Source organism: Sciurus carolinensis, chromosome 6 (genome assembly GCF_902686445.1).
Source record: "Sciurus carolinensis chromosome 6, mSciCar1.2, whole genome shotgun sequence".
NCBI lineage: Eukaryota > Metazoa > Chordata > Mammalia > Rodentia > Sciuridae > Sciurus > Sciurus carolinensis.
In genome coordinates, this window is record NC_062218.1 from 59120807 (window position 1) to 59148161 (window position 27355).

At 36.8% G+C, this 27355-nt stretch overlaps 1 protein-coding gene across 1 annotated transcript in view; it reads left to right on the forward strand.

Annotated features, from left to right (window-relative positions):
• The first annotated feature begins 24692 nt into the window (after window positions 1-24692).
• Window positions 24693-27355, forward strand: part of Ankrd31 (ankyrin repeat domain 31) — a 150467-nt gene continuing 147804 nt past the window's right edge. The window contains exon 1 of the mRNA XM_047554743.1: window positions 24693-25204. Within this exon, the coding sequence (XP_047410699.1) occupies window positions 24693-25204 (512 nt within the window). The remainder of the gene's footprint in view (window positions 25205-27355) is intronic.

The following is a 27355-nucleotide window of genomic DNA, read 5'->3' on the forward strand; positions in this document are numbered from 1 at the left end:
TCACTCTAACACTTATCTCTCCATCCCTTCAGATACTTTTTCTTACATTATGTCAGGGCAGTCCTGGCATCTTAACTTTATTAAATGTGAGCCAGCATTGAGTTGAAGCTATAGTCAAATCCAGTGAACTGTTAGGACAACTTTAAGCAGCATGAGCTGACTTATTAAATCTGAAATCCTTGGTAAGTACACCCACGTCAATATATTTAGTCCTATTGAGTACTATATTTTATTCTTTTTGGTCAAATGACATTAGAACTCATTCAACACATATTCACCATTTTCCACCAATATAAAGTCGCCAGATTTGGAGAGTAAGCTCTCAAGTTTCATCACACATCCATTGTGGGCGAGGGAAAGGGTTTCTGTCGGAGGGATGGGCCAGCTGTAAATTAATCGCCAAGAAACTTACTTAATAGAAAAACCACAGGAGACAATTATCGTTTGAATCAGGGGGTGTGACAGATTGAGCCATGCTAAGATCTGGCTCTAACAAAGATGGAAGAGCCCACCTTTGCTTTATTTATAGCCGTACAGGTAAAAGGGGGACCAGGAAGAGCTTCTTCCATGAGAAACAAGATTGGGTGGAGTTAAGGAAGCCATTTGCTCTGGTGGGTCATCCCAGCAGGACCTGCAAATTCCAGTGGTGAGCCACTGCACAGAAACCACATACTCCAGGCAATCTGGAACAATCTTTTGGTGATTGTCAGTTCCTGGGAACCAGATTTCCATGTCTGACAACTCATCGAGCCTGGTTTTATTTGCTGGCCATGGATGGTTTCCTGCAGTAAGCTGTTTGCTCCTAGGACAAACTCTGAGCTTCCTGAAGTAATCTGAATTCTAAAGCTAGATGTGGGTCTTGTAGAAACAAGGGGTAGAGGAAGCAAATGTCTCAACATGGGCATCCCCTTGCTGGGCAACTGCTTCAGGTAAAATTAATTCCTGATATTCAGCCAAGAAAATGCTAGGCTTTTCAAGAAAATAAATAAAAAAGGAGAGCAAGTTGAAAGAGCACAGTTTCATAATAGGCTAGTAACTTCATATATCGAAGCTGCACAAGTCAGGACTGAATACAGTTCTTCATTTCAATGTTGATATGCAATCCAGGCAACTTACTATTCTTTAGTTTTCCTCATCTTATTCTTGTCCTCTCCCACCAAAGCAAACAAAAAGGTATTCCGATTTGTTGGTAAAGAAGATAAATTTATCTAGTAATAAAGAAAACAGTGTTGCAGTGGGAGAAGGAAAATAAAAGTTATTCAGAGCTTGGCCTAAAGAAAGTGTTTGGAGTTTAGTTTGTGAGAAGTTCTGATATTTTCTCGGGATGGAAGTAATTGTGGAGAGGAAGGAGCTGAGAAGAGTCATTTGGGTTATAAATTGGGTTCTGTTAATGTTCTTCAAGCACAAGTAATACATAAGGAATCCCTTATAAATGATGCTTGGATCCTTAAGAGTATTTCTTTAAATGTGACTCTGAGTTTATATTGGTTGCTGTGGGCCCTGGACATTTTGGAATTTTGTGACTTTGTTTCATTCACAGATGTCAACTCTAAACTGGGTTCTTGCTTACTTAGGTTTTTTTTTTTTTAATGTCCATTTATAATTCTGCAAGACAGATTATTGCACATTCACCTGTTGTAATTAACTGTCACTTCTTATATGATTTATAGCTCTTTGGAATGAACAAAATTGCTTTTACACACAATATCTTAGGTGAGGTAGGCAGGGCAGCTGCTAACTGCTCTGATGAAGTTAGTGCAATTATATTGTGACTTCTGCTTCAGGTTCTTTCACAATGCCATAGTCATGGTATCAGATAGGCTGCAGTTATTCTAGGGCTTGGCTGGGGGGAACCACTTCCAAACTCACGTGGTTGTTGGCAGGATTTGGTTCCTCTTTGACTATTGATCTGTGGCTTCAGTTGCTCACAAGCTGTTGGTAGGAGGTTTTCATTATTTCCTTGCCATGTGAGCCTTTCTATAGAGCATTTCATAATATGGCACTGGCACCATCAGGGAGAGCAAGCAAGAGGGCAAGAAACAGTGCTGGCAAGAAAGGTGTGTAATGCTGAAAGTGACATAACTTCACTTTTGCTATAACTTACCACAAGTCCCACTCAAGGAGATTCAGCCCACACTCACATGTATTTACTGAGGGAGTGAAGGTGGGGCAGGGAAGGGATGCTCAAGATTTCCAATGGTGGGTGGACATGTCTTTTTACTTATTCTTGGCTTTTGTATTTGGAATTCTCTTTGCTAGTAGATATAAGTCACTTTGCCAGTATTAGTTTAATCACTAAAAAAGGTGGAAATGAGCTGGGTGTATAGCTCAGTGGGAGAATAACAACTTGGCATGCAGGACTCCCTGGGTTCTCTGATGTATTCTTCAGTCCTATTCTTCATTTATTTCAAACACAATTAAAGAAAAGAGAAATGTATGTTATTGGGCTCCCTCAAATCCAAAATTTAAGTTTATCATCTCTTTTCAAGTCTCCCAACCTTCTTATGAGAGAATCAGGGATGCATATTTAGCCCCAATTTACATATGAGGAAAATAAGACCCAAAGAAGTTAAGATTGGTCTACTGCATTTTTTTCCACTTAGAATCAGAGAGGAATTAGGCAGTCAGAGTGGCAAATCCAAGCATAAACAAACCCCAAAGAACCTTCCTGTGGAGCCTTGGACAGAAAGTACCCCATTCCATGGCATGAGTATTAAGCTCTTTGCTATTCATTTTGTGTATCACTTACTTTACTGAACATATTTTAAAGAGATTCACAGAAAAACATTGGGATTGAATAGATTCCTGAAGACACTTTTGACCCTATTTATTAGTTCACATTGCAGGTTTTGAGATTCTATACTGTACCACTTGCTATCTCTCAAGTTCAAAAATAAAGTCCTATCAGCCAGGTGTGGTGGCATATACCTGTAATCCCAGCAGCTCAGGAGGCTGAGACAGAAGGATGGCAAGTCCAAAGCCAGCTCAGCAATGGTTAGGTGCTAAGCAACTCAGTGAGACTGTCTGTAAATAAAAATACAAAATAGGGTTGGGGATGTGGCTCAGTGGTTGAGTGCCCCTGAGTTCAATCCCTAGTACCAACCCCTCACAAAAAAATAAAGTCATATCACAAGAAAAGTCAGAGGATTCTTGGGTAAGTAATATCAGAACTTGACTTTTTTCCTAGAACAATTTTATCAATGAGAGATTTCAAAATAACAGGTGGTGTTGAGGCTCAGAAAACAATTCCCCAAGTCTAGCATTTTTATATGCTTAGTAGTTTGGAGTAAAGAAGAACCAAGGTCTCTGTGGCCTTCTCCTGCCCTCCTGTCTCTTGCCCCTCCTGCTCCTCCAAAGGGACAGTACAATCTTGATCCACTGGAATTTTAACTACTTTGTATTTCAGAGCCCTTTGACTTTTAAGGGTCTTGATCTGGTAATGCTGAACCTTGAGGAGTTCAGGTTGTAAAGTTGGATGGGGCAGTGAAACCTAGTCATTGCCCTAACATCAAGTAAAACCTACTTCCGCCTCCCTTACTATCTCTATGACTTGGGGCAAATTGCTTAACTACTGTGAACCCCTTTCCTCATCTTTGCTTACAACATCAATATGAGGTTGAATCTGTGTAAAACAATTGGCACATTAGTGCTCAATAAATGGTGTTAGCTATAACTGACTCTTAGAACATTCCCAAAATGTTTCTTCAGTATTTTCTACAATCTAGTCATCTGATGACTTTCAAACAATGGTTCAACTCTTTGTTTCAACTTCTTCCAGATATTCTACACGCGTGGCAGACCCAGAATGGGAAGATAAGCTGATTCATTTGCAAATTCAAGCAAGTCCTAGTTTGGTGGAACAGAGGTCCTTGAGATACCAAAGAAATTCTGAGAAAAAAGCTTATCCTCAATCTGAACTGCTAGGGCACAGAGCTAGGTCTGAAAGGATGAGGCCTCTTGGTAAGGGAAAGTTCTGAAGTCAGCAAGGAATATGCTGAGCTTATTTTTCCAAGGACTTGTGCAAAAGTACTGAAGGGAAAAAAAATCTGTGCTTCTTTAACCTTAATACCACTCCTAAATCTATAAAGCATCAATAGAGTGAAGTAACAGTTGAAGAAGTGTCAAGGACAGAAGCCATGCCAGCCTTGGTTGGGACATCTGTACAGTCAACACCAGGAGCTCAAAAAGGCCTCAGAAACTGGAACGGAGCTACCCATTGGCAGGCAATGTCAAGAATGGCCTAGGATCCTTCAGTTCACAGCAAAGGCACACAATGGTACTTTAGATGATTTTCCGTCCTATTAGACAGGGATTTTAATTGATGGAGAAGAATCATTTACAGTTTACCAGAGGGAGCTGAGTGAAGTACTCCTGTTTGAAATAATTCCGGCTCTGCTCCTAGGTTCCATGACTAGAAGAAGGTGGGTTTCCCCATCAGCTAGAAGCAGATAAAGATACAAATAATCCCATCATTGCCACTCCTTTATCATGCTATAAATCTGACTTGCAAATAGCACCCAAATAGACAAATCTATGTTGTAATGGAAATTGGGACACCTGCCTTCACCCTCACCTGAATATATGTTGAAATTAAAAAATATATATGTGCATGTGTGTGTGTGTGTGTGTGTGTGAGTGTGCAGAGAGAGAAAGAGAGAGTTTATTTTTTTCATCAATCTTTTCATGTTTAGCCCAGAGTTTCTCAAATTGCCTGGTGATAAAATTCATATGGAATGCTTGCTAAAAACACAAGTTGCTGAATACCTCTCCTGGATAGTTAAGCCTTATTAGTTGATGTATGAAAGTTAATTATACATTTTCAAGTACCTTACTAAAATCTAAAGTATACCCTGTATCTCAGGTGTGTCCTGCAAGCAGCACTGATTTAGGGCACCAGGAACACAATGTAAGGAATCTAGAAAAATACCACCCTCCCCAATTTAACCCTTTCTCAAAGACTCAAAATTATATTTTGTTACATGATGTCTTAATATGGAAAGAAGAGGAGAGAAAATGTTTCTTATTTCCTTTTCCCAGGGCAAGATTGCCCTCCATTTTCTACATCTATTCTTAAACAATATATCAAAGATCTACTTGATATTTCTTTTTTTTTTTTTTTTGGGGTGCTAGGGATCGAACCCAGGGCCTTGTGCTTGCAAGGCAAGCACTCTGCCAAGTGAGCTATCTCCCCAGCTCTACTTGATATCTCTACATTGATTACTTGAACCTCTATTTCTTCCAGTCTCAGCGTACTTGATCTACACAGGATCCTCTGTCAGGTATTTTGTTATAACTTTGAAGGGAGAGCGCTGCCTTGGTAGGTCTCAAGTTCCATGCCGGCATGGGTGGGGGTTTGGGGGGCAAGGTTGGGGGAGGGCAGGGGACAGGAGGAGTTGCAACCATGGTTTCCTCATCTGCATCTACAGACAGAAGTCAGGAGCTTTTCTTCTCCCACTCATTAGTGACCACTCATCCCTAACTAGGGTCTGAACTTCTTATAAAAACAAGCTGAGAGGAGTAAAACAACAAGTCAAAAGGGAGAATGGCAAAGATCTTTAGGGGAACAGGCACCTTAAACAGACTTGAGGATGGAGAGAAACCTTCCCTTAGTTAAAAGAACAATGACTGGACTGCAATTATCTTCAGATAAGAAATATGGATTTTATAAATCTATTGGGCTCTATGATTATGTTGTATTTTTTTCTTCTTGTGATCTCTCCTTATCCCTACTGTTCTCTCTCCTCTCTCTCTGCTCACATTTCTGGAAACATCTGTTTCTGATAGATGTCACTCTATGCAAACTCTTCATTTTGCTTTTGGAGCTTTTGTTTTGTTTTTGGCTCCGGCAATTGAATCCTGATTCTCACAAATGCTAAGAGTGCTCTCTACCCTCAGCCCAACTTTTGGAGGTTTTTGCACTGCTCTGATACTCTTGCTTAGGACATTTTATAAGGTTCTTTCATGATAATACCCATTGTATAATGTAATAACAAATAAATTCACAGCAGGCTAAATGAGGAAATGCCATTGATACTCTACCTTAAGTGTTTATATACATACCCACGTATGTAATGTTACTTAATTACAGGAGAGATTTTACTTGTCTTGAGCATGTAAGAAGTCTTTTTTTTTCTTTCCTTCTTCTTCTTCTTCTTCTTCTTCTTCTTCTTCTTCTTTTTTTTTTTTTTGCTAAGTCGGATTTTTCTCCTAATTTGCTGTTCTTCGTGTAGGAAAATGTTTCTTGACTTCAAATACCCACAAGATGTTGCTAAAGGACTGTGAAAAAAAAAATCAGTCTTCACTTTCATACAGGGCTTCTGAATTACTGGATTAGAGTTCAACGAAATCTTAGAAATGTCAGACGTAGCAAAATAAAAATCTAAATATAGGAATTTTAAAAACAGGAAAAAACAGGAAGTTATTCTAAGAACGATTATTTTATTTTAAAAAATTTGTCCTAATTGATTATACATGACAATAGAATGCATTTTGACCGATTGTACACAAATGGAGCATAACTTCTCATTCCTCTGACTGCACATGGTGCAGAGTTACACCGGTAGTATAACCATACATGTATATGGGGTAATAATGTTCTCTTCATTCCACCGTCCTTCTCATCCCTACGCCCCCTCCCCTCTCCTCACTTCCCTCTGCACAATCCAAAGTTTCTTCATTCTTCCCTAACTGCCCCCTAACTATGGATCAGCATCAGCTTATCTAAGAAAATATTCGGCTTTTGTTTTTTTGGTTTTTGGCTTATTTTGCTTAGCATGATGTTCTCCAGCTCCATCCTTTTACCTGCAAATGCCATCATTTCATTCTTATTTAAGGCTAATTGTGTACATGTACCACATTTTTTTTAACCCACTCATCTGTTGAAGGGCATCTAGGTTGGTTCCATAGTTTAGCTATTGTGAATTGAGCTGCTATAAACATTGATGTGGCTGCATCACTATAATATGCTGATTTTTAAGTCCTTTGTGTATAAACCGAGGAGTGGGATAACTGGGTCAAATGGTGGTTCCATTGCAAATTTTCTGAGAAATCACCATACTGCTTTCCAGAGTGGTTGCACCATTTGCATTCCCACCAGCAATGTATGAGTGTGCCTTTCCCCCCACATCCTCGTCAACACTTATTATTGCTTGTATTCTTGATAATTGCCATTGTGACTGGAGTGAGATGAAAACTTAAGAGTAGTTTTGATTTGCATTTCTCTAGTTGCTAGAAAAGATGAACATTTTTTCATGTTTGTTGATCAATTGTATTTCTTCTGTGAAGTGTCTGTTCAGTTCCTTAGCCCATTTATTAACTGGGTTATTTGGTTTTTCTGATGTTAAGATTTTTGAGTTCTTTATAGATCCTGGAGATTAGTGCTATATTTGAGGTGTGTGTGGTAAAGATTTTCTCCCAAGAATGACTGAATATTTAAAGAAAATATTGGCATAGTTGAAGCTACACAACTATTTGTCAATTGAATAATAATGTTAAATCTTTAGAGATTGTTTTTCTCAAGCTATCTGAAACAGATTGAAGTTGAAGTTTGAAAAACTCCAAAAAAAAAAAAAAAAAAAAAAAAACAGTACAAGGTGAGAGATAGGCATCTAGTTCCATTTTTCTACACACAGATATCTAGTTTCTCTAGCACAATTTGATAAACAGGCTATCTTGTCCCCATTGTATGTTTTTGGCATCTTTCTCAAGAATCAGGTAACTGTGTGTATGTAGATTTGTCTCTGTGTCTTCTATTCTATTCCATTGATCTTCATGTTTGTTTTTATGCCAATACCATGCTATTTTTGTTACTATAGCTCTGCATATAATTTGAGATCAAGTACAGTGATGCCTACAGCATCACTATTATTGCTCAATTTTGCCTTGGCTATTCTAGGTCTTTTATCCTTTCATGTGAATTTTGGGACTTTTTCCCTAGTTCTATGAAGAATATCATTGGCCAGGATTGTATTGAATGTGTACATATATTGATTTTGGTAATGTGGGTGTTTTAACAACATTAAACATTCTGCCTATCCAAGAACATAGGAGGTCCTTCTATCTTGTGATGTCTTCTTCAATTTCTTTCTTTAGTCTTCCATATTTTTCATTGTAGAGGTCTTTCACCTCCTTGGTTAGATTTATTCCCAAATATTTTTTAAGTCTATTATGAATTAAATTATTTTCCTGATTTCTTTCTTAGCAGACACATTATTAGAATATAGGAAAGCTAATGATTTTTCTATATTGACCTTTTACTGCTATTTTGTTGAATTTCTTTATAGGCTCTCTAAGTCTTCTGGTGGAGTTTTTTGGGTATTATAAGTATAGGATCATATTCTCAACAAACAGGTAATTTTAATTCCTCTTTTTCTATTCGTATCCATTTAATTTCCTTCTCTTGCCTGATTGCTCTGGCTAGAGTTTCAAGAATTGTATTAAACAGCAGTGATGAGAGTGAACATCCTTGTTTTGTTCCTGATTTTACCTCTAAATGCTTTCAGTTTTTCTCCATTCAGTATGATGTGGGCTTTGGGTTTGTCATATATAGTCTTTACAATATTGAGGTAAGTTCCATCTAACCTTAGTTTTACCAGTTTTTTAAACATGAATGGGCACTGAACTTTGTGTAAGACTTTTTCTGCATCTATTGAGATGAACATGTGGTTTTTGTCCTTCTATTTATGTGATGAATTATTTATCGATTTGCATATGTTAAATCAAATTGTCATCCCTCGGATGAAACCAACTTTAACATGATGTATGATCTTCTCAATGTGTTTTTGAATGCAGATTGCTAATATTTTATTAAGAATCTTTGCATCTATAATCATCAGGGATATTGTTCTATAGTTTTCTTGATGTGCCTTTATCTGGTTTTGGTATGAGTGTGATATTGGCTTCATAGAATGAATTTGAGAGTGTTCCCTCCATTTCTAATTAATGGAATTTGAGGAGATTGGCATTAGCTTCTTTAAAGGTCTAGTTGAGAATCTATCTGGCCCCAGACTTTTCTTTGTTGGAAGGCTGTTTATTACTGCTTCAATCTCATTGCTTGCTATTGGTCAGTTTAGGTTTCCTATATCCTCTTTGTTAAATTTGGGTAGGTCATATGTGTCTAGAAAATTTTCATTATCTTCTAGATATTACAATTTATTGGAATATAAGTTTTCAAGAATAGTTTCTAATGATCCTCTGGATTTCAGAATGTCTGTGGTGATATCCCCCTTGTCACCTCTAATTTTGTTGATTTGGGTTTTCTCTCTTTTCCTTAGTTTGGCTAAGGGTCTGTTGATATGGTTTATGTTTTCAAAAACTAACTCTTTGTTACAGTCATTCTTTGTATTTTTTATTCACAATTTTATTAATTTTGGTTCTGATCTTAATTATTTTATTTGTCTTATACTGGTTTAGGGATTAGTTTGCTCATGCTTTTATAAGACCTTGAGATGTAACTTGGATTATTTATTTATGATCTTTTTGGGTTTTTAAAAATGTAGACATTCAATGCTATAAATTTTCCTCTGAGAAATGTGTAAATACTGTCCCAGAATTCTGATATATCCTCTCTGTTTTTGTTCATTTCTAAGAATGTTTTTATTATTCCCTGATTTCTTCTTTGACCCATTCCTTATTCAAAGCATATTGTTTAATCTCCACATGTTAAAATGGTTTCTGTTTTAAATCTTGCTATTGATTTCTAATTTCATTCTATTATAATCTGATATGATGCAAGGAATTATCCCAGTTTTTGTGTGTGTTTGCTAAAACTTTCTTTGTGTCCTGAAATACAGTCTGTTTTGGAGAAGGTTCCATGGGCAGCTGAGAAGAAAGTGAATTCCATTGATGATAGATGAAATATTCCATAGATTTCTGTTATTATTAGTATTTTTTATGTTTGAAGAGAGTTTACTTTGTTTATGTCTAGATGACATATATATTGGTAAGAGAGGTGTGTTGAAATCACCCAATATTGTACTGGGGTCTGAGTTTTTATATCAAGTACAGTTTATTTTATTTAAGTAGTTGCACTAACATTTGGGGCATAAATATTTGCAATCATATTTTGTTGTTGAATAGTTTCCTTTACCAGTATGAATGATCTTATTGGTCTCTTCTGATTAATTTTATCTTGAAGTTTACTTTGTCAGTTATGAAAGTAGTCATTCCTACTTGCTTTTGGTCTCATTTTCATGGTGTATCTTTTTCCATCCTTTCACCTTCAGCCTGTGGACATCTTTGACTGTGAGTCTCTTGTTAACAACATATGGTTGGGTTTTGTTTTTTAATTCACTTTGCTAGTCTATGCTTTTTAAATGGAGGGTTGAATTCATTTATATTCAGTATTATTACATAGAGGTGATGTTTTTTTCCTGCCATTTTGATTTCTAATGTTTAGTTTGGACTTGATTCTCCTTTGAATGGCTACTCTTCTAGTGAGACTCATCCATTTGCTGGCTATGATGTTTATTTTTCAGTTCTTCAGCATGTAATATTTCATTTAGTATTTTATACAGTGCTGGCTTAGTAGTTATGAATTCTTTTAGTTTCTGCTTCTCGAAAGGTTTTTTAAAAATTTTCTTTTCAATTCTGAAGGATAGTTTCGCTGGCTGTAGCAATCTTGGTTGGCAACAATGATCATTCATGGCTTGGTATGTATTATTTAACCAAGCTCTCCTGGCTTTTACAGTATGGACTGGAAAATCAGAGGTAAGTAAAATTGACTTTCCTCCAAATGTGACCTGATATTTTTCTTTCGTGACCTTAAATATTCTATCTTTGTTCCATATATTAGACATTTTAATTATAATGTGTCTTGGACAGGATCTTTTTTATTTTTTCTATTCAGGGTTCTCAATGCCTACTGTCTTTTGATTTCCATCTCATTCCCAAGGTTTGGAAATTTTTCTGATTATTTAACTGAATATGTTTTTATTCCCTTAGTTTGTATATTGCTGCCTTCTTCTAAGCCAGTGATTCTTAGGTTTTATCTTTTAAAGTTGTACAAGATTTCTTGAATACTCTGATCATTGTCTCTTATCATCTTTTCTTTATTGTTGACTGTGTTTTCAAGAATATATATAGTCATTGAGGCATGGAAATTCTGTCTTCTATGTGGTCTAATGTATTGGTACTGTTTTCACCTGAAATTTAAATTTGATTTATTGAGTCTTTCATTTTCAGACTTTCCATTTAGTTCTTTTTTGAGTATCTATTGAAATATTCTTACACTTTCTGATTTTTCTCTCTTAGTTCATTCTTTTGTTCTTCCTTAATTTCATTAATCATCTTAACTATCAACTTTCTAAACCCTTTATCTGAAATTTGTACCATTGTGGTGTCAATGGGGTCAGATGTTGAAGTTCTGTGAGCTATTTAGAGCACCTTGCTCCATTACTCTTTCACATTGTATTTCTACTCATCTTCTGGAATGATTATCTCTTTTACTGTTATTTAAGGGAATTTTAGTGAGTTGCTTTATTTTTACAAAGTTCCCCAGGCTGTGTGAATATCTAAGCATCAGTATTCCCACTTATTATGTACCTGCTGTCATGCCCAGGATCCAGCACCACTTTAGAGAAGATTCTAATCTCTATTGACAGTAATCACTTCAGAATGAAACCATATGCTAATAAGCCTTTAAAAAATATTGAAAATGTTCTCCACAATTCCTCTAATCTGGCAATAGTGTTCTTGCATATATTGAGAAATTAGGTATTAAAGATAGTAAGATTACTACAAAAGGTATTTGTTTTATTTTTATATAAACTTTCATTAGTGTGCATTATCAGAATTTGTTCAGGTAAAAAATGTTTCTTATGAACTAGGTACATAATATGCTTTAGAAAGAACCAGATTGATTAAAACCTATCCAAAGGGCATTTTAGTGGGCAAACAGTGCTTGACAGAGAAGGCAGAGGAGGACTTCCATGCTGTTAGTTCCAATGATGAAATATGAGACCATGGAAGTAGGTACATTCTCCCATATCAAGGAAACTGCAGGTGAGAGATCACCAGTAGTGGGTCAGCTCTACAAACCATGATGAGATCCCTTATGAGAGAGCTAACATTAAATGAATGCTGAACCCAGAGGATGAAAAGTTGACTTAGAAATGCCCAGGGGTGCACTAATGAATTAATTAACAAATAGCCATCTGGATGGAAAGTGTTAAAGAAAAAATTATTTAATGACACTTATTAAAGCATTGGAAGGAAGACCTTATTTTAGAACAACAGTAATAGATATAGGAACCACTGAAATGGGGTCTTGCAGTTGGGGAGTGTTACTGTTCTCAACTTCAAACACATCATGGGGCAAGTGGGAATCTATAGCCATGAAGCAGTGTGGATTTCAATGAATGAAAAGTTACTAAGAGGAAGAACATTAGAATAAGAGGCATCCTGGATAAACTGACCTAACAGGATTCTTGCTAAAGACAAGTCTGGATAATCAGACATCACCTGGGGAAAGGTGGAGAATGAAGAACCCAATCAGATACTGGGGGTAATCAGATATCCAGAGTTAAACTCTCTTATCAGGACTGTTTGCTAAAACTTGATTTTTCAAGGAAGTATACAAATGGACTCAGAAGAAAGTTCAGAAGCATGGCTAAAGTTTGAAGTTGCAAAGAATCTTTGTCGGGGGAAAATGCTTATTTGTAGCATTTGAAGATTCTGTAATGTAAATAACTTACTCTAAAGCTTATTGTACACATTATGGTTTCTTCTTTCCTGTTCTCGTCCCCCACTGACCTAGTAAGTAAGATGTAGCAAATGACTAGGAAGTGGTGGATTTTTTCATATGTATTGCACTTGTTTTTAATGTGATTTAATTAAAAGTTACTTTAATATATGGCTATTTGTAATAACTGACTTTGAAATTCCTAAAAATCTAACAATTGTTTTCACAAAGTGGTAGGAGCTGGCTCCTGTATATTGACATCCTTTACTAGGAAATTCCTGCCTCTCTCTCTCTGTCAACCCCATACACCAATCCTGGACGGGTCAGATTTTATGGTTAGACAACGGGAAGAGGAGAAATAGGGAAGAAGAAACCATAATGTGTAGACTAACTTTTGGAAGTCTCAGTTCTCTCAGAATCTTACTTGAAGGAAAGTAAGCTAATTCTTCATTTAACAATAAAACCATTACATCAGGGAGAACATGTAAAAGATGTACGACTGAAGGAAGGAAGGTAAAAAAGGAGAAAGATGACAAATAGAAATAATGTTCAATCTACTTGGGCTTATGCTAATTGTACTGTATTACTTGTTCATAACCTACCTCAGCCAAGACCTGCCAATATTTGTTGACTTCTGCCCTTTACTCATGTAACTAGCTTGTAAACGATTAACTAGAACTCAACTTTGAACTGCCATAAAACAATCATGTTATTTTTCTCTGTGCTAGGAGGCACTACAAGAAAAAGAGTCAGTTTTAGCTTTAATAGCATTTGGTGTCTGTGCCATGGTGGTCAACCTGTATATAGTTGTATGTTGCTTAATGATAGGGATATGTTCTGAGAAATGCATCATTAGGTGATTTCATTGTTATGCAAACATCATAGAGTGCCCTTACACAAACAGATGGTATAATCTACTATACATTGAGGCTTTATGGCATAGCCTATTTTTCCTAGGCTACCAACCTGCACATTATGTTACTGAATACTGTAGGCAATTGTAACACAATGGCAAATACTTGTGTATCTAAAAATAGCTAAATCTAGAAAAGGCACAGTGAAAATTCAAAATAAAAGATAAAAATGGTACACATGTATGAAGTATTTACCATGAATAGAGCTGATAGGACTGGAAGTTGCTCTGTGTTAGCCAGTGAGTGAGTGGTGAGTGAATGTGAAAGTTGAGGTCAGTATTGTACACTACTGTACACTTTCTAAACACTGTGTACCTAGGCTACACTAAATTTATAAAAATTATTTTTCTTTTTTCAATCATAAATTAACCTTTGCTTGGTGTAACATTTTAACTTAATTTTAAAAACATTTTGGCTCTTTTGTAATAATATTTAGCTTATAAAGAAAACACAACTGTACAAAATATTTTCTCCTTTATATCCTTATTCTATAAACTTTTTACATTGTTAAATTATTCATTTCTTTTACTTTTTAAGCTTATTTTTTTTGTCAAAAACTAAGATGCAAGATGCAAACACATACATTAGCCTAATCCTCTACAGGGTTGAGGTCATCAATATCATTGTCTTCCACCTCCACTTTTGGATATTATTCAGGGGCAACAGCATACCCACTAAAAGTTCTTCTGGGGCAATAACATATATGGTCATCTCCTATGATAATATGGCCTTTTTTTGAAATTTCTCCTGAAGGGTCTGCCTGATACTCTTTTGAAAAAGTGTCAAATAAATTTTTTTGCACCCTAAATTTTCTCGTTAACCATGCACCATGAAGTGCAGGCCATATAGCCCACCTAGTAGAGTGCCTGCTTCTGATGCTGCAGGCCCGGGTTCGAATCCCCAGCACTGTAGGATTGTGGAAATAACAAATAAACAAACGAAACCAACAATGCACCATGAATATTCCTGTTAAATAATGAAAACCTTTTGTCGTTGGAGTCTATGTTTCCAAGATTTTTAAGGAGATTTCTTTTTTTTTTTTTATTATAAAATTGTAAACAAATGGGATACATGTTGTTTCTCTGTCTGTACATGGCGTAAAGGCATACCATTTGTGTAATCATAAATCTACATAGGGTAATGTTGTTTGATTCATTCTGCCATTTTTTCCCCTTCCCCCCCTCCCCTCCCACCCTTCCCCTCCATCTATACAGTCCTTCCTTCCTCCATTCCTGCCCCCCTCCCTAAACCCAACTCCAACCCCAACACTAACCCTTCCCACCCCCCATTATGTGTCATCATCCACTTATTAGCGATATCATTCTTCCTTTGGTTTTTTGAGATTGGCTTATCTCACTTAGCATGATATTCTCCAGTTTCATCCATTTGCCTGCAAATGCCATAATTTTATCGTTCTTTATGGCTGAGTAATATTCCATTGTATATATATACCACATTTTCTTTATCCATTCATCAATTGAAGGACATCTAGGTTGGTTCCACAATCTGGCTATTGTGAACTGAGCAGCTATGAACATTGATGTGGCTGTATCTCTGTAATATGCTGATTTTAAATCCTTTGGGTATAGGCCAAGGAGTGGGATAGCTGGGTCAAATGGTGTTTCCATTCCAAGTTTTCTAAGGAATCTCCACACTGCTTTCCAGAGTGGCTGCACTAATTTGCAGCCCCACCAGCAATGTAAGAGTGTACCTTTCTCCCCACATCCTCGCCAACACCTGTTGTTGGTTGTATTCTTGATAATTGCCATTCTAATTGGGGTGAGATGGAATCTTAGGGTGGTTTTGATTTGCATTTCTCTTATTACTAGAGATGTTGAACATTTTTCCATATGTTTGTTGATTGCTTGTAGATCTTCTTCTGTGAAGTGTCTATTCATTTCGTTAGCCCATTTGTCGATTGGATTATTTACATTCTTGGTGTAGAGTTTTTTGAGTTCTTTATAGATTCTGGAGATTAGCGCTCTATCTGAAGTATGATTGGCAAAGATTTTCTCCCACTCTGTAGGCTTTCTTCGCATTTAAGGAGATTTCTGACGTCTGCAAAACTTTCTTCAAAAACCTTCTCTAAATTTTCTTGTGGCTTCTTTTTTCTTCTCCTGCAGTTCATTTTCTCTTGCCCTTTTCCTCAGCTATGTGTTCACTAGGTGATAGGAAATTTTCAGCTCTATTATAATCTTATGGGACTACTGTCTTACATGTGGTTAGTCAATGACCAAAACTTTGTTATGCAGCATATGACTGAACCTGGAATGTCCTTTTTCCCTTATCTGGAAAACTGGTCTTCCCTCATCTTGTCTAAGGTTGTCCCTTACTAAGCCACATTTCCCTTTCATAGTCATTGTCCTCAACATGATGATTTTTATTATCTTTATTATTATTATTATTATATTTTGGTACTGGGGATTGAACTCAAAGGTACTTAATCACTGAGTCATATCCTTAGCCCTTTATATGTGTGTGTGTGTGTGTGTGTGTGTGTGTGTGTGTGTGTGTGTATTTAGTGAGACAAGGTCTCACTAGGTTGCTTAGGGCCTCACTAAGTTGTTGAGGCTGGCTTTAAACCTGTAATCCCCCTCCCTCAGCCTCCCAAACCACTGGGATTACAGTCATGCACAACCATGCCTGGCCAATGTGATATTTTAAACTAAAGGATTCACATTTATATTTTTAATAATACAGATGATGGAAGAAGAGGTCAACATTCACCTTATATCCATTATGCTTTATCAATATTTAACTCTGGCATTTGTCATATATCAGGGAACATGCTATGATTGTTTTTAAAATATGTGGACGGCTGACGATGTAGCTCAGTGGTAGAGCACTTGTTAGCATGAGGTCCTTGGTTCAATCTCCAGCAACACACACACACACACACACACACACACACACACATACACATGCACACATACAAACAAAGTAAGTAGAGATGTCAAGTTAGTTAGACAAGGAAAATCCAAAAATTTTAACACAAGGTGCTGGAACAATGGGATAGCCATCTGGGGAAAAAAATAAGTTTTGTTTTCTATTTCATGATGTATACACAAAAAATGATTTGACATAAATCAAAGAGCTACATATAAAGTTAGAAACCTAGTGCTTCCGTAAGAAAATCAGGGAGAATATCTTATAACGTTTAAGAGAAGAACATCTTCATGACCTTGCCTTAAGCAAAGTTTTTTTTGCTGGGGCAGTGGTGTGGGGGGGAGTTGAACCTAGGGGTGCTTAACCACTAAGCCACATCCCCAACCCTTTTAATATTTTATTTTGAGACAGGGTCGCTCTAAGTTTCTTAGGGCCTTGCTAAATTACTGAGGCTAGCTTTGGACTCTCGATCATCCTGTCTCAGCCTCCTGAGCTGCTGGGATTACAGGTATGTGCCTCTGTGCCTGTTAAACAGAGATTTTTAACATAAAACACAAAAAAGCATTTTACTGGGTTGGATTGTGTGCTTGGAACCTCAGATTTGATGTTATTTGGGAATAGAGTCATTGCAGTTGTAATAAGTTAACATGAGGTCATACCGTAGGAAGGTGGACTCTAATTCAAAGTAATTGATGACCTTATAAAAAGAAGAGACACAGAAACAGAGATGCACAGGGGGAACAGGATATGATAAAGGCAGAGATTAGGGTGAAGCATCTACAAGCTAAGGAAATGCAAAAATTGTTGGCAACACATAGGCAGCAGCCTCATATATTTACCTCATATATAATGTGTTCAATGTGTATTTTGATAGCATCAAGAGGCTAGGTTGGGTGATTGACCCGTACCATTTAGGTTTGTGTAAATACACTCTATGATGTTTGTAAAAATGATGAAATAAATCTCCCTTAGGAGAGCACATTTCTCAGAATAGCTCCCTGTCTTTAACTGATGAATGATTATACTGTCAAAAGTCATTGAACCACATTGCTTTACTACATCAAAATTGTGACTACCCTCTTGGCTAGGATTTTTGTGTTTTAGGTATATACAAAGAAGGTTCAATTACCATGTATTATATTTGCCAATCTTATCAGTGCAGAAACCATTAAAATTTCAATTATTATGTAAATATTATTTATTTATATCATTTAGACATTTTAAGATTCAAGCTATTGCTTGTTTATTATCTTTTCTGTCTAGAACTCCCATTTTCCTTCTGTAGACTTATGAATGCTACTGTAAGAGAAACATATATGTATAATATAAATATAAATATAAATATATAATGACTCAAAACACAAACACAAACTGAACTGAACACTTAAGTTTTGTGCATTTCATTATATATAAATTATAACTCAATAAAGAGAAGCAATGAAAAAGGTAATGTTCTGCTGAAGTGAGATGCAGATGTGACTTGGTATGTGTGGAGGGCTTTATCCCCATTCTTATTTCTGTTATTAACCCTCTGAAACCATCCCAGATGAAGATACAATCTAGGACACAATTTTTCTATGTGAGCAGCTAACAGAAAACTGTGTTTGCTATTTGAATGGAATGCAGTGTTTGGTGAAGTTTTACAGTCTTCCCTTCCAAGGAGCATTTACTAAGTCTTTCCTGTATGAAATTCTGGAACTTTTACTGTTGTTCTGCTCTTTGCTTTACTTTGTAAACAGCTGTACATGTACAAGGTATATTTCAGTCTTTTAATGACAATGGAAAATTCTACTGAATAATCCCCTACTGATGGATGTTTAGGTATTTTTCAGCTTTTAAAAATTACATTTGGTATAAATATGTTGGTCATATAGGAATAAATTCCCAAAAGTGAAAGCCTATCTCTAAGGGTATGTATGTGTGAAACATTTTGATGTTTACTAAAAAAAATACTCCCCCACAAAAATTTGAACTAAATTGTTTTCCCTTCAAGAATAGACAGCACTTATTTCCCACCACATCTTTGATAGTACTGAGCATTATCGATTTTTTTTTTCATTTTTTGCCAAACTGATAGACTGAACAAATCAATGAATAGCTCATTGGTGCTTAATATACATTTCTTTAATTATGAGATTGGTTAAGCATCTTTTAAAATCTAGAATCTTCATAGTAGTAACTACTATGAAGTATGGAGAGGAAGAGAGCTGGAAAGATACAGTGTTTGGCCCATCAGTGAGTAAGATTTGCCTGGACATGCAGACAAGGAAGAATCTGTCAAACTCGTCAAACTAGTTGAGAAATCAGTGTCATCTTCACAAGGATGTTGTATCTGAGTCTCAGATTCTTTGATAGTCTGTCACGATCTTATCTATTATTTTGATTGTAAATTTTTGGTACTAACATAATTCTCGGTTTATAGGAGGAAAACAATCTTAGGAATTTTCACAAAATCCTCATGGCACCTAACAGTGGTTTAATATCTGTATTCCAATACTGTTGCTTTTTTCATATCATCACAAATTACAAAATGTTGCACTGTATTTCTTCAGAGACAGATAACCAATGTATAGCTGTTGCCTCTTAACTAGGGCCTTTTGTGTTTCTGCTTCCAAGAAGTGCATTATTCAAGGTCTAATAGATGAAACCAGGCATAATTGTAATAGCAGAGATCACATAGAATAGTAACAATACCTTTAAGGCATCCTGGACAATGAATTGGAGAAGCATCTTATAATTTATCTTTGGAAGTATCTACTTCTCTGATTCTCGGTTTTGAAATACGTAGTGTTTTTTAATCATCTTCTGCTGGTTTCATGAGTTTCATAATTATATATAACAGAAGCCATTAGCTATTGTTCAGAGGTTTTTCATATGAAATAGTAATTATATAATAGGATACAATCTTAAATTACATAATACTTTTAACTTTTTGAAGTGTTTCAACACCTATTTTATTCCATTTTAAGGTAAAATTGAACTTCTGTCTTAAATTCTGCATTAAGAAGACCTACCTATAGGAGTTGTGATTGGCATGTCCCTATACATATGAATCAATTATAAACTGGGTGTATTGATGCATGCCTGTAATCCCAGCAACTCAGGAAGCTGAGGCAGGAGGATCACAAGTTTGAGGACAGCCTCAGTAACTTAGCGACAGACTAAGCAACTTAGTAAGACCCTGTCTCAAAAAAAAAAAAAAAAAAAAAAAAGTCAATACATATGAATCAACTATAATGATCACTACAAAAATTTAGGTACTGAACCAACACCTAATCATGTGTAAACCTGGTTTCTGTGCATTCCCACATTCTGCAGTTTTTGAGTTTCATGTATCTTGATTTTTTATTATATATTTATTCCCATTTACTTTAAAAATTCACATAAGTTTAAATTTGTGCTAAACATGAATTGCTTGGGTTAGTAGATCAGCAACATTTTTTGAAATAAAAATGTTTGAGAAAATGACAGTTCTTTTGGAAAATGTATTTTAAATTACTTATGGAATACTTAGTGAAATATTTTGTAACTTTGGAGAGAAATATTTCTTATGTGAAAAGTGACTGCTGGACTTACTGTCACAGAGTCTCATATTGGGTTGTATTTGTGATAAATCAAATCCTCCATGAAAGTCTCACCTCTCACAGTTTTGGGATTTAAAGTAACCTGGATAGAGTATAAGTGATGTGAAGCCACAGGCAGGGATGAATCTTAATTAAAAAGCAAAATATATTGTGTAACCACAAAACAGTGAGATTTCTTTTTCAAAGTCTGCACTTTATGCCTTGTACAAAATCTACCTCCTGCTTGGTGTTGAAGCTCATATCTTATCGCTTTCCTTCTTACTTCTGTAGCTCCAGGCACCTAGGCCTCCTTTCTTGTAGAAGACATGTTTAGGAAGCCCTAAGATGGCGGCTGGTGTTTGGCCAAGAGGTGGTGCATAATTAGTGTTAACATGGAGTGATCTACTTTTGCCTGATTGATTGATGTCTCCTCTGTGCTAATGGTCAACAGATGTTCCTCATTCTTAATTGGTGCTGTGGCGCATGCTCCAACTGTGCTACTTAATCCTAAGCTGATTGGTTGCCTTAGGTATACAAGACACACACCTATAGGAAGCACCTGGGATAAGCAGCAGCTAGCAGAGAGAAGAAGTAGCTAGAAGAAGCAGCTAGCAGAGAAGCAGAAGCAGCTAGCAGAGAGAAGCAGCAGCTAGCAGTAAGAAGCAGTAGGCAGCAGCAGAAGGCAGATCGTAGAGCGGAGAACTGAGAACACACCTGTAGGTTGCACCCTTTAGTTCACAGGATGCAGGACGCACCTCTAAGAAGAAGCAGCAGAACTCTAAGAAGAAATAGATCTCTGATAAGCATAGAAGCCTCTCTTTAAAACTTTCTCTATAAGCAAAGCCTATCTTTCAAAGTCTCTCTTCCTCTCAAAGAAGCCTCTATTCCTCTATAAGCTAGAGAATAAGCAAGCAAGCAAGAAAGCAGCGCATTAAAGAGAAAGATAATAGAAGTAAATCAGTTTCCAGTCCACCTCCGATAAATACCCACGCAATTGTTGCTGCAGGCGGTAATAAATATCCACGGGATTGTTGCCGAGGGCGGCGACACTTCCTGTTGTCTATCTCAGCAACCCATCTATTTCTTTTAGGCACACATCTTGTTTATCTACTTGTGTATTATTTGCCTCATACACTATACCATAAAATCAATAAGGCAAGGACCCGTATTCTCTATCACGGCACTGAGTCTCACTAGCATTCATGGTTTTGTATCCATGCTGTTGGGTATAATTTTGGAATTTTTCTTCCTCATGAAAATACGAGGCAGCAGAGCTGACAGTGTGCTTTAATTCACCTTTACAATGAACAAAGAGTTTCCAAATTGAAAATTTTTTGGACAAGACTTAATTGCCTATATGCAATTAAGCAAATAAAATTTAATTATAGTTTTTAAAGATTATTTGGATTAATATTTAGTTCAGTATACAATACTATTCCTCGAAGACCCAAATTTTGATATAATCTAAATTTTATTTTATTTTACTTTGTACTTTTTTAATGAAAATTTACGTGTGTTGTGAAAACTGTCAGAATTAAAATGGGTGTTGCTTGGATTGATACATAAATAAATAAAGCCAGATTTTTGAGAAGGAAGGGTCCTTATGCATGATTGCCTGATAATAACTACCACAAAAGACTGCCAGAACAACAGTATTCTTTGTACAAAGCTCACTGCAATCAATTTTTGTTTTTTGGGGTTTTTTTTTTTTTTTTTGGTTGGTACTTGGGATTGAACCTAGGAATACTCTATCCCTGAGTTACATCCCCAACCCTCTTTAATTTTTTTATTTTGAGACAGGGTCTCACTAAGTTGCCCAGATCATCCTCCTACCTCAGCCTTCTGAGTTGCTGAGATAACAGGTGTGTCTGCAGGCTGCTGTAATTTTATACCTAAACTACTTTTGATAGGACATCTATCTAGTTCAGTCTTAGACTGGCACTGCCCTTATTATTGACCCTTATGATCAAGAATTATCGTTTCAAAATATCTTATGTAATTCTTCTCATGTATGCTTTTAAAAACTTTCCTTTGCTTCAACCTCTTTAAATATGCTCTTAGTTTACTGTGGCATGGGTATTCCCATTGCAATACTCTACTAGTTCTCAAATAAATATCATTTTCTTTGGAGAATCTCTTTCTGATTGTTATCTGGGTAGATGTTGTAAAAAAGTATATGTTTTTCTTCAGTTTTTCTGGCTAATGCACCCTTTTAATTTTTACAGACTGCATTTGGATTCATTGTACACAAATGGGGTACATCATTTCATTTCTATGGTTCTACACGATGTAGATTCATACCATTTGTGTAATCATACATGTACCTATGGTATAATGCACTCTTTATTAGTATTTACATTAGCAATCAATTTCATTTTTAAATATTTTAACTTTCCTTTATTATTCTCTTAATTTAAGAGTTCTCACTCTCTTCTATTTATCCTACAATATTTTAATTGTTGAAAGAAAACAAGTTATTTGTCCTATAGAATCTCCCACTTTCTGGATTTCATTAGTTTTACCCCCTTGATTGTTTCACAGATCCTTCTACATTCTTCTCTTGTAAAATGACAGGAGGATGATATCTGGTTATGTCACTTTTAGTAAGATTAGGATTGATCAGTGGGTTTTAGTGTTGTTAGCCTGATCGATTCATTATAAAATTTACCATCATCTTTTTGACTAATGATTTTAGCAACTATGATGATCATTGTCTAGATCCATTGTTTTGTGGGTTATAAATGCTAAATTTTTTATTCTTCCATTTTTCTGTACTTGTTAGCTATGATTTTCTATAAAAATACATAATATATACTATTATAAAAAGGAATATCTTATCCTCATTATCTCTGGTTATCCTGAAATATATATTATTTAGGAAAGACAGAATAAATACTTCATTTCCCCCTTTTTAATTGTAGAATAAATGATGCCTAGCAGCTTCCAAAAGTAAACCCTTATCATTTTAAAGAAATGCTAGACTTTTATATATTTGATGCATTTAAATATATTAATTCAAACTAATTAGAAGGAAAGCTGAATTCTGTTTCCTCTCAAACACTCTTTGAGTATCTGATTCTCATCATGCTTGACATATCTGGGTACCCCTGGATGGTTCAGTCATACTTAAACCAGTTTGAATTACAATGCAGCCTAGATCTAATGTAGGTGTCCTGTACTTCCACTTCTGTATTACACTGAAACTTTGAATTCTATAAAATCAAACCAATCTTGATTTTTAAAAAATGTGATTTTTTTCTTTAAAATCACACTGACATTTATAAGGTTCATCTCTGCCATTCCTTCTTTATGCTTTGAAGATTAGCAACTTTCCTGAATAAAATAAAAGAACTAAAGATACAAAAATAACTGACTCTTTTCTACTAAAGGAAAAGACATTTTAAAAAGGAATTTTAATTTCAGACTTAGAAGTTTTCCATACTTAGCTTAAATCACCAGATATTTAGAACAAGTGCTATTACAAGTGGAAAATCATCTCTTGATCTCGGACACCTGGAGCCACTGACCAGCCTTTGCAGTGTATGCATCTTCCACGGCTATGAAAGTAGAGCTGGATGATCAAAAGAGTGAATGAGCAGGAGAGTAGATAGGAATTTAAACAGAGGATGCAGGTGAGCAGGTTTGAAAAGAGCAGGGGTCTAGTTCTTCCCATATTTATTACTGTTCTTCCCAGAGTTGAGATGAGGTATATTTTATTAGTTTAAAAGACAAGTACCAACTGTCCTGGCTTAAATATGATCTAAAAAACAAGAAATAGACAAACCCTCTTAATCTAGGGAAATGGCAGTGGTTTGAAGAGTTAGAAAATTCTATCCCATTCATTTACTTGACAAAATTTTAAAGACTTAATATGTGCTAGATACCAGAAATTCCAAGGTGAATGCTAAATACTTGTTACAGGAAAGGAGGTAGTCTGTCCTGAATGGAAGCTCACCTAGCTTCGTTTAAAATTAGTCATGCCTTGCTTAATCACAGGGATATGTTCTCTTGGGTGATTGCACAGTTGTGCTAACATCACAGGGTGTACTTAAACAACCGGAGATGTTGCACGTTACGAGGCATTAAAATCTTTATCGATTGAAATGTCACAGTGCAAGACTGTAGTTTTAATTAAAACCCTTCAAATACACTAAAACACACCAAATATGTAAAATTATAGCACTTCATTAAGAATTATTTTTGGAGGTTGCTAGGCACCACTATTATTCTAAAAAAATTCATAAAAGGGAAAAATAAAGCATTTATATTTCCCTTTTTTGCACAATATATTTCTGGAAGTGTCGAGGGAACATACACATACCAAATACATCAATTAGATCAGTTGATCTAAAAGCTTCTGATAAACGTATCTGTTTTGCCTATCTTGCAGAGGGATTAAGGTGAAAAAAAAAGCCTGGTGGACTGCAAGAACATTCTTTGGGTCTCAGACCACTTTCTGGCTTTAGAATGCAGTAGTGAGAGCCCGACTGGTTGAGGCAGGCAGGAGCTGACAGCGCTTTCTGATTAGGATCACAAGCACGAGGCACTTTGTAAGGTGATGTGCGGCCGATTCGACCTGGATCTGCAACACCGCTGCCTTTTGGCTCCTGCGGCAGCAACCCCAGTGGCCTTGTCACCCAGCCAAGAAGGATGGAAACCCCGGCAGACCGGCCGCCCGGGAGAGTTACTTCCAAGCTTGCCCGGAACCAAAGAGGATTCGCGCAAGCGCTACCGGCCACTTCCGGCCGTCAGAGGCGAGAGGCGGGACGGGGCGGGGCGGGGCGCCGCGCCGCGCCGCGCCTGACTCCGACGTGTGGCGTGCGGCTGCCCCCTGCTGGCGGCGCGTGTGAGACCACGGAGCGGGACCGCCTGGCTGTCGAATACCGCGCGCTGCTCCTGTCCCTGAGGTCCTCAGCTGCTCAGAGAGGCCTGGCTCTTGTCAAGAATTTTACTATTATTATTTTAAACACAATTGCCCCTGACCCGCAAAGCGTCTTTTTGCTTGCTGGAAAGGGGAAGTTAGAGGGGAGTAGAAAAGATCCCGCCTTCGAAGAGAAGATGGAGGAAGGCGCTCAGGGCCCAGACTGGGACAGTGATGAAACCGTGATTGAGGGGTCGGTGACAGAGAGCGACCTGGAAGACGAGGAGCTTCCCTGGAGAAGGTGACCGCAGTTAAACCGCAGCTTCAAACCCTCGTGTCCCTGGAGGCCCCAGCGCTCTTTGAGGCCCTCAGGGTTGAAGATGTGTGCTTGCGGGCAGGACTGGAGCGTAGGGGGAGGGGATATGTTACAGGGGGCAAATCGGCCACGCCTGGGCCAAGAATTCCTAAATAAGCAACCACCGTCCGCCCCTCGCCCCCCAGCTACCGACAAAATAAGGTTTACAGTATATGGCCTTATGACTTTTACAAAAAAATTATTTCCTCTTAGACTGGGACTATATTTAAGTCCTTTTTGCACAAGCAAAACTGTCTTGGGACTGAACTCAAACGCGTTTTGCTTCGAACAGCAATTTCCTCAGGAAAAGTATGTGTGATAGGGAAACTGGGCCCTACCAAACTAAACGGATGTGTAATAACAAAAAGTTGGTACTTCAGTTTGTCAAAGCTTTTCTTAAACATTTTCTCAGTGCTAGATACAGGAAGAATTGAAAGGATGAGGCCGCTGATTTTGAGTGAACTTAAGACCAGGAAAAGTACTTCAGCAGATAATTTCAACATTACATGGGAAATCGAGGAATGGAGGTATTTCTGAGGTGGTTTAGGAGCCCAGAGAGACAGCCTCAACCTACGTGGTTGTCACAGTTTTTTAGGGTTGGCTTATGAATAGAAGCTTGAAGGTGGGTTAGGAATTAGCCAGATGTGGAAGAGGTTGAATTCTTGGCCAAGGAACTGAAGGGATAAAGGTATAGAGGGACATGGCATTTGTTTTATGTGTTTTGGAGTGTACAAATGCTTAAACCTTGCAGAATTGTAAAATCAGAAGTGGAGAGTAGTGAAGGAGGAAGCTAGGGTACATCCATGTAAAGCCTCATGTGTGCTCTGTACATCATGGGAAGATGCTCATCATAATTAGTTTTCCACTCACTCTGGTATGCCCTAGATTAGGGGTTTCAAATTTTAATCTGTGTATAAGTCACTCTGGAATCCTGTTAAATTGTGGATTCCAGTTTAGGAGTTCTGTGGTGGGGTCCAAGTTTCTGCATTTCCAAGAAGCTTCTAGTTTGAAGCTGGATCCTCTTTTGCAAAGCAAAATTTGGAGCAAAGTAGACTGTAGAAACAGTGGGAATGGAGGGGAAAGGTGGTCAAATTTGAGAAATCTTTAGGAAGTAAATTTGGTTGGAGATGGTGTTTGATTATATAAAGGGGGCAAGGGAAAAATAGGAAAACCAGGTTTCTGGTTCTTTTATGTATATATATCGTAGAATATGCTCTTGTTGGTATATAGAGAGGATTTTAACAAATGCATGGAGTCTCATAATCACCCCCACAATCAAGATTCAGAACAATGCCATCATCCTAAAAAAAATGTGTCTGTGCTACCCCTTAGTCAAACTGTACTTTCCCCCCTCAGTTGAAGTTACTGTTCTCTTGTATGTAAGGTAACATTTTTCTCTACTTTCAAATTTTTTTCTTTGTTCTTTTTAATTATACATGAGGGTAGGATCCATTTTGACATAATTATAAAAGCATGGAATAGATCCCATTCTAGTTCCCCTCTCCCCACTTCCTTCTCCCTTCCCTCTACTGATCTCAAAGATTTTTTTTTCTTATCTTTGGTGCTCAGCAGTTTGATTATGGTGCATGATTTTCTTTGTTTTTCCTGTTTGGGGTTCACTAAACTTCAATCTGTAAATTCATGTCTTTCACCAACTTTAGGACATTTTCTGTCATGATTTCTTCAAATATATTTTTCTGTACCAATCTTTCTCCTTTCCTTCTGGTACTTCAATGATGTGGATGTTAGATCTTGTAATATTATCTCCCAGATCTATGAGCCTCTGTTTATTTATTTTTAAAAATTTTCTCTGTGTTTCAGCTCATATAATTTCTAATGCTATTTCTTGAGTTTCACTTATTCTTTGTCATCTCTATTCTGTTGTTGAGTCCATTTGGTAAATTTTTTATTCCCAATATAATTCTTCTCTAAAATTTCCACTTGGTTCTCAAAGTTTATATTTCTCTCCTAAGAATTTCAACCTTTCCATCCATTTGACTAGTGTTCATTTTATCTCAAGGAAGATGGTTATGACGGTTGCTTTAAACTCTGTTTTCAACACCAGGGTTATGAGGTATGGGATCTTTTTGATGTTTA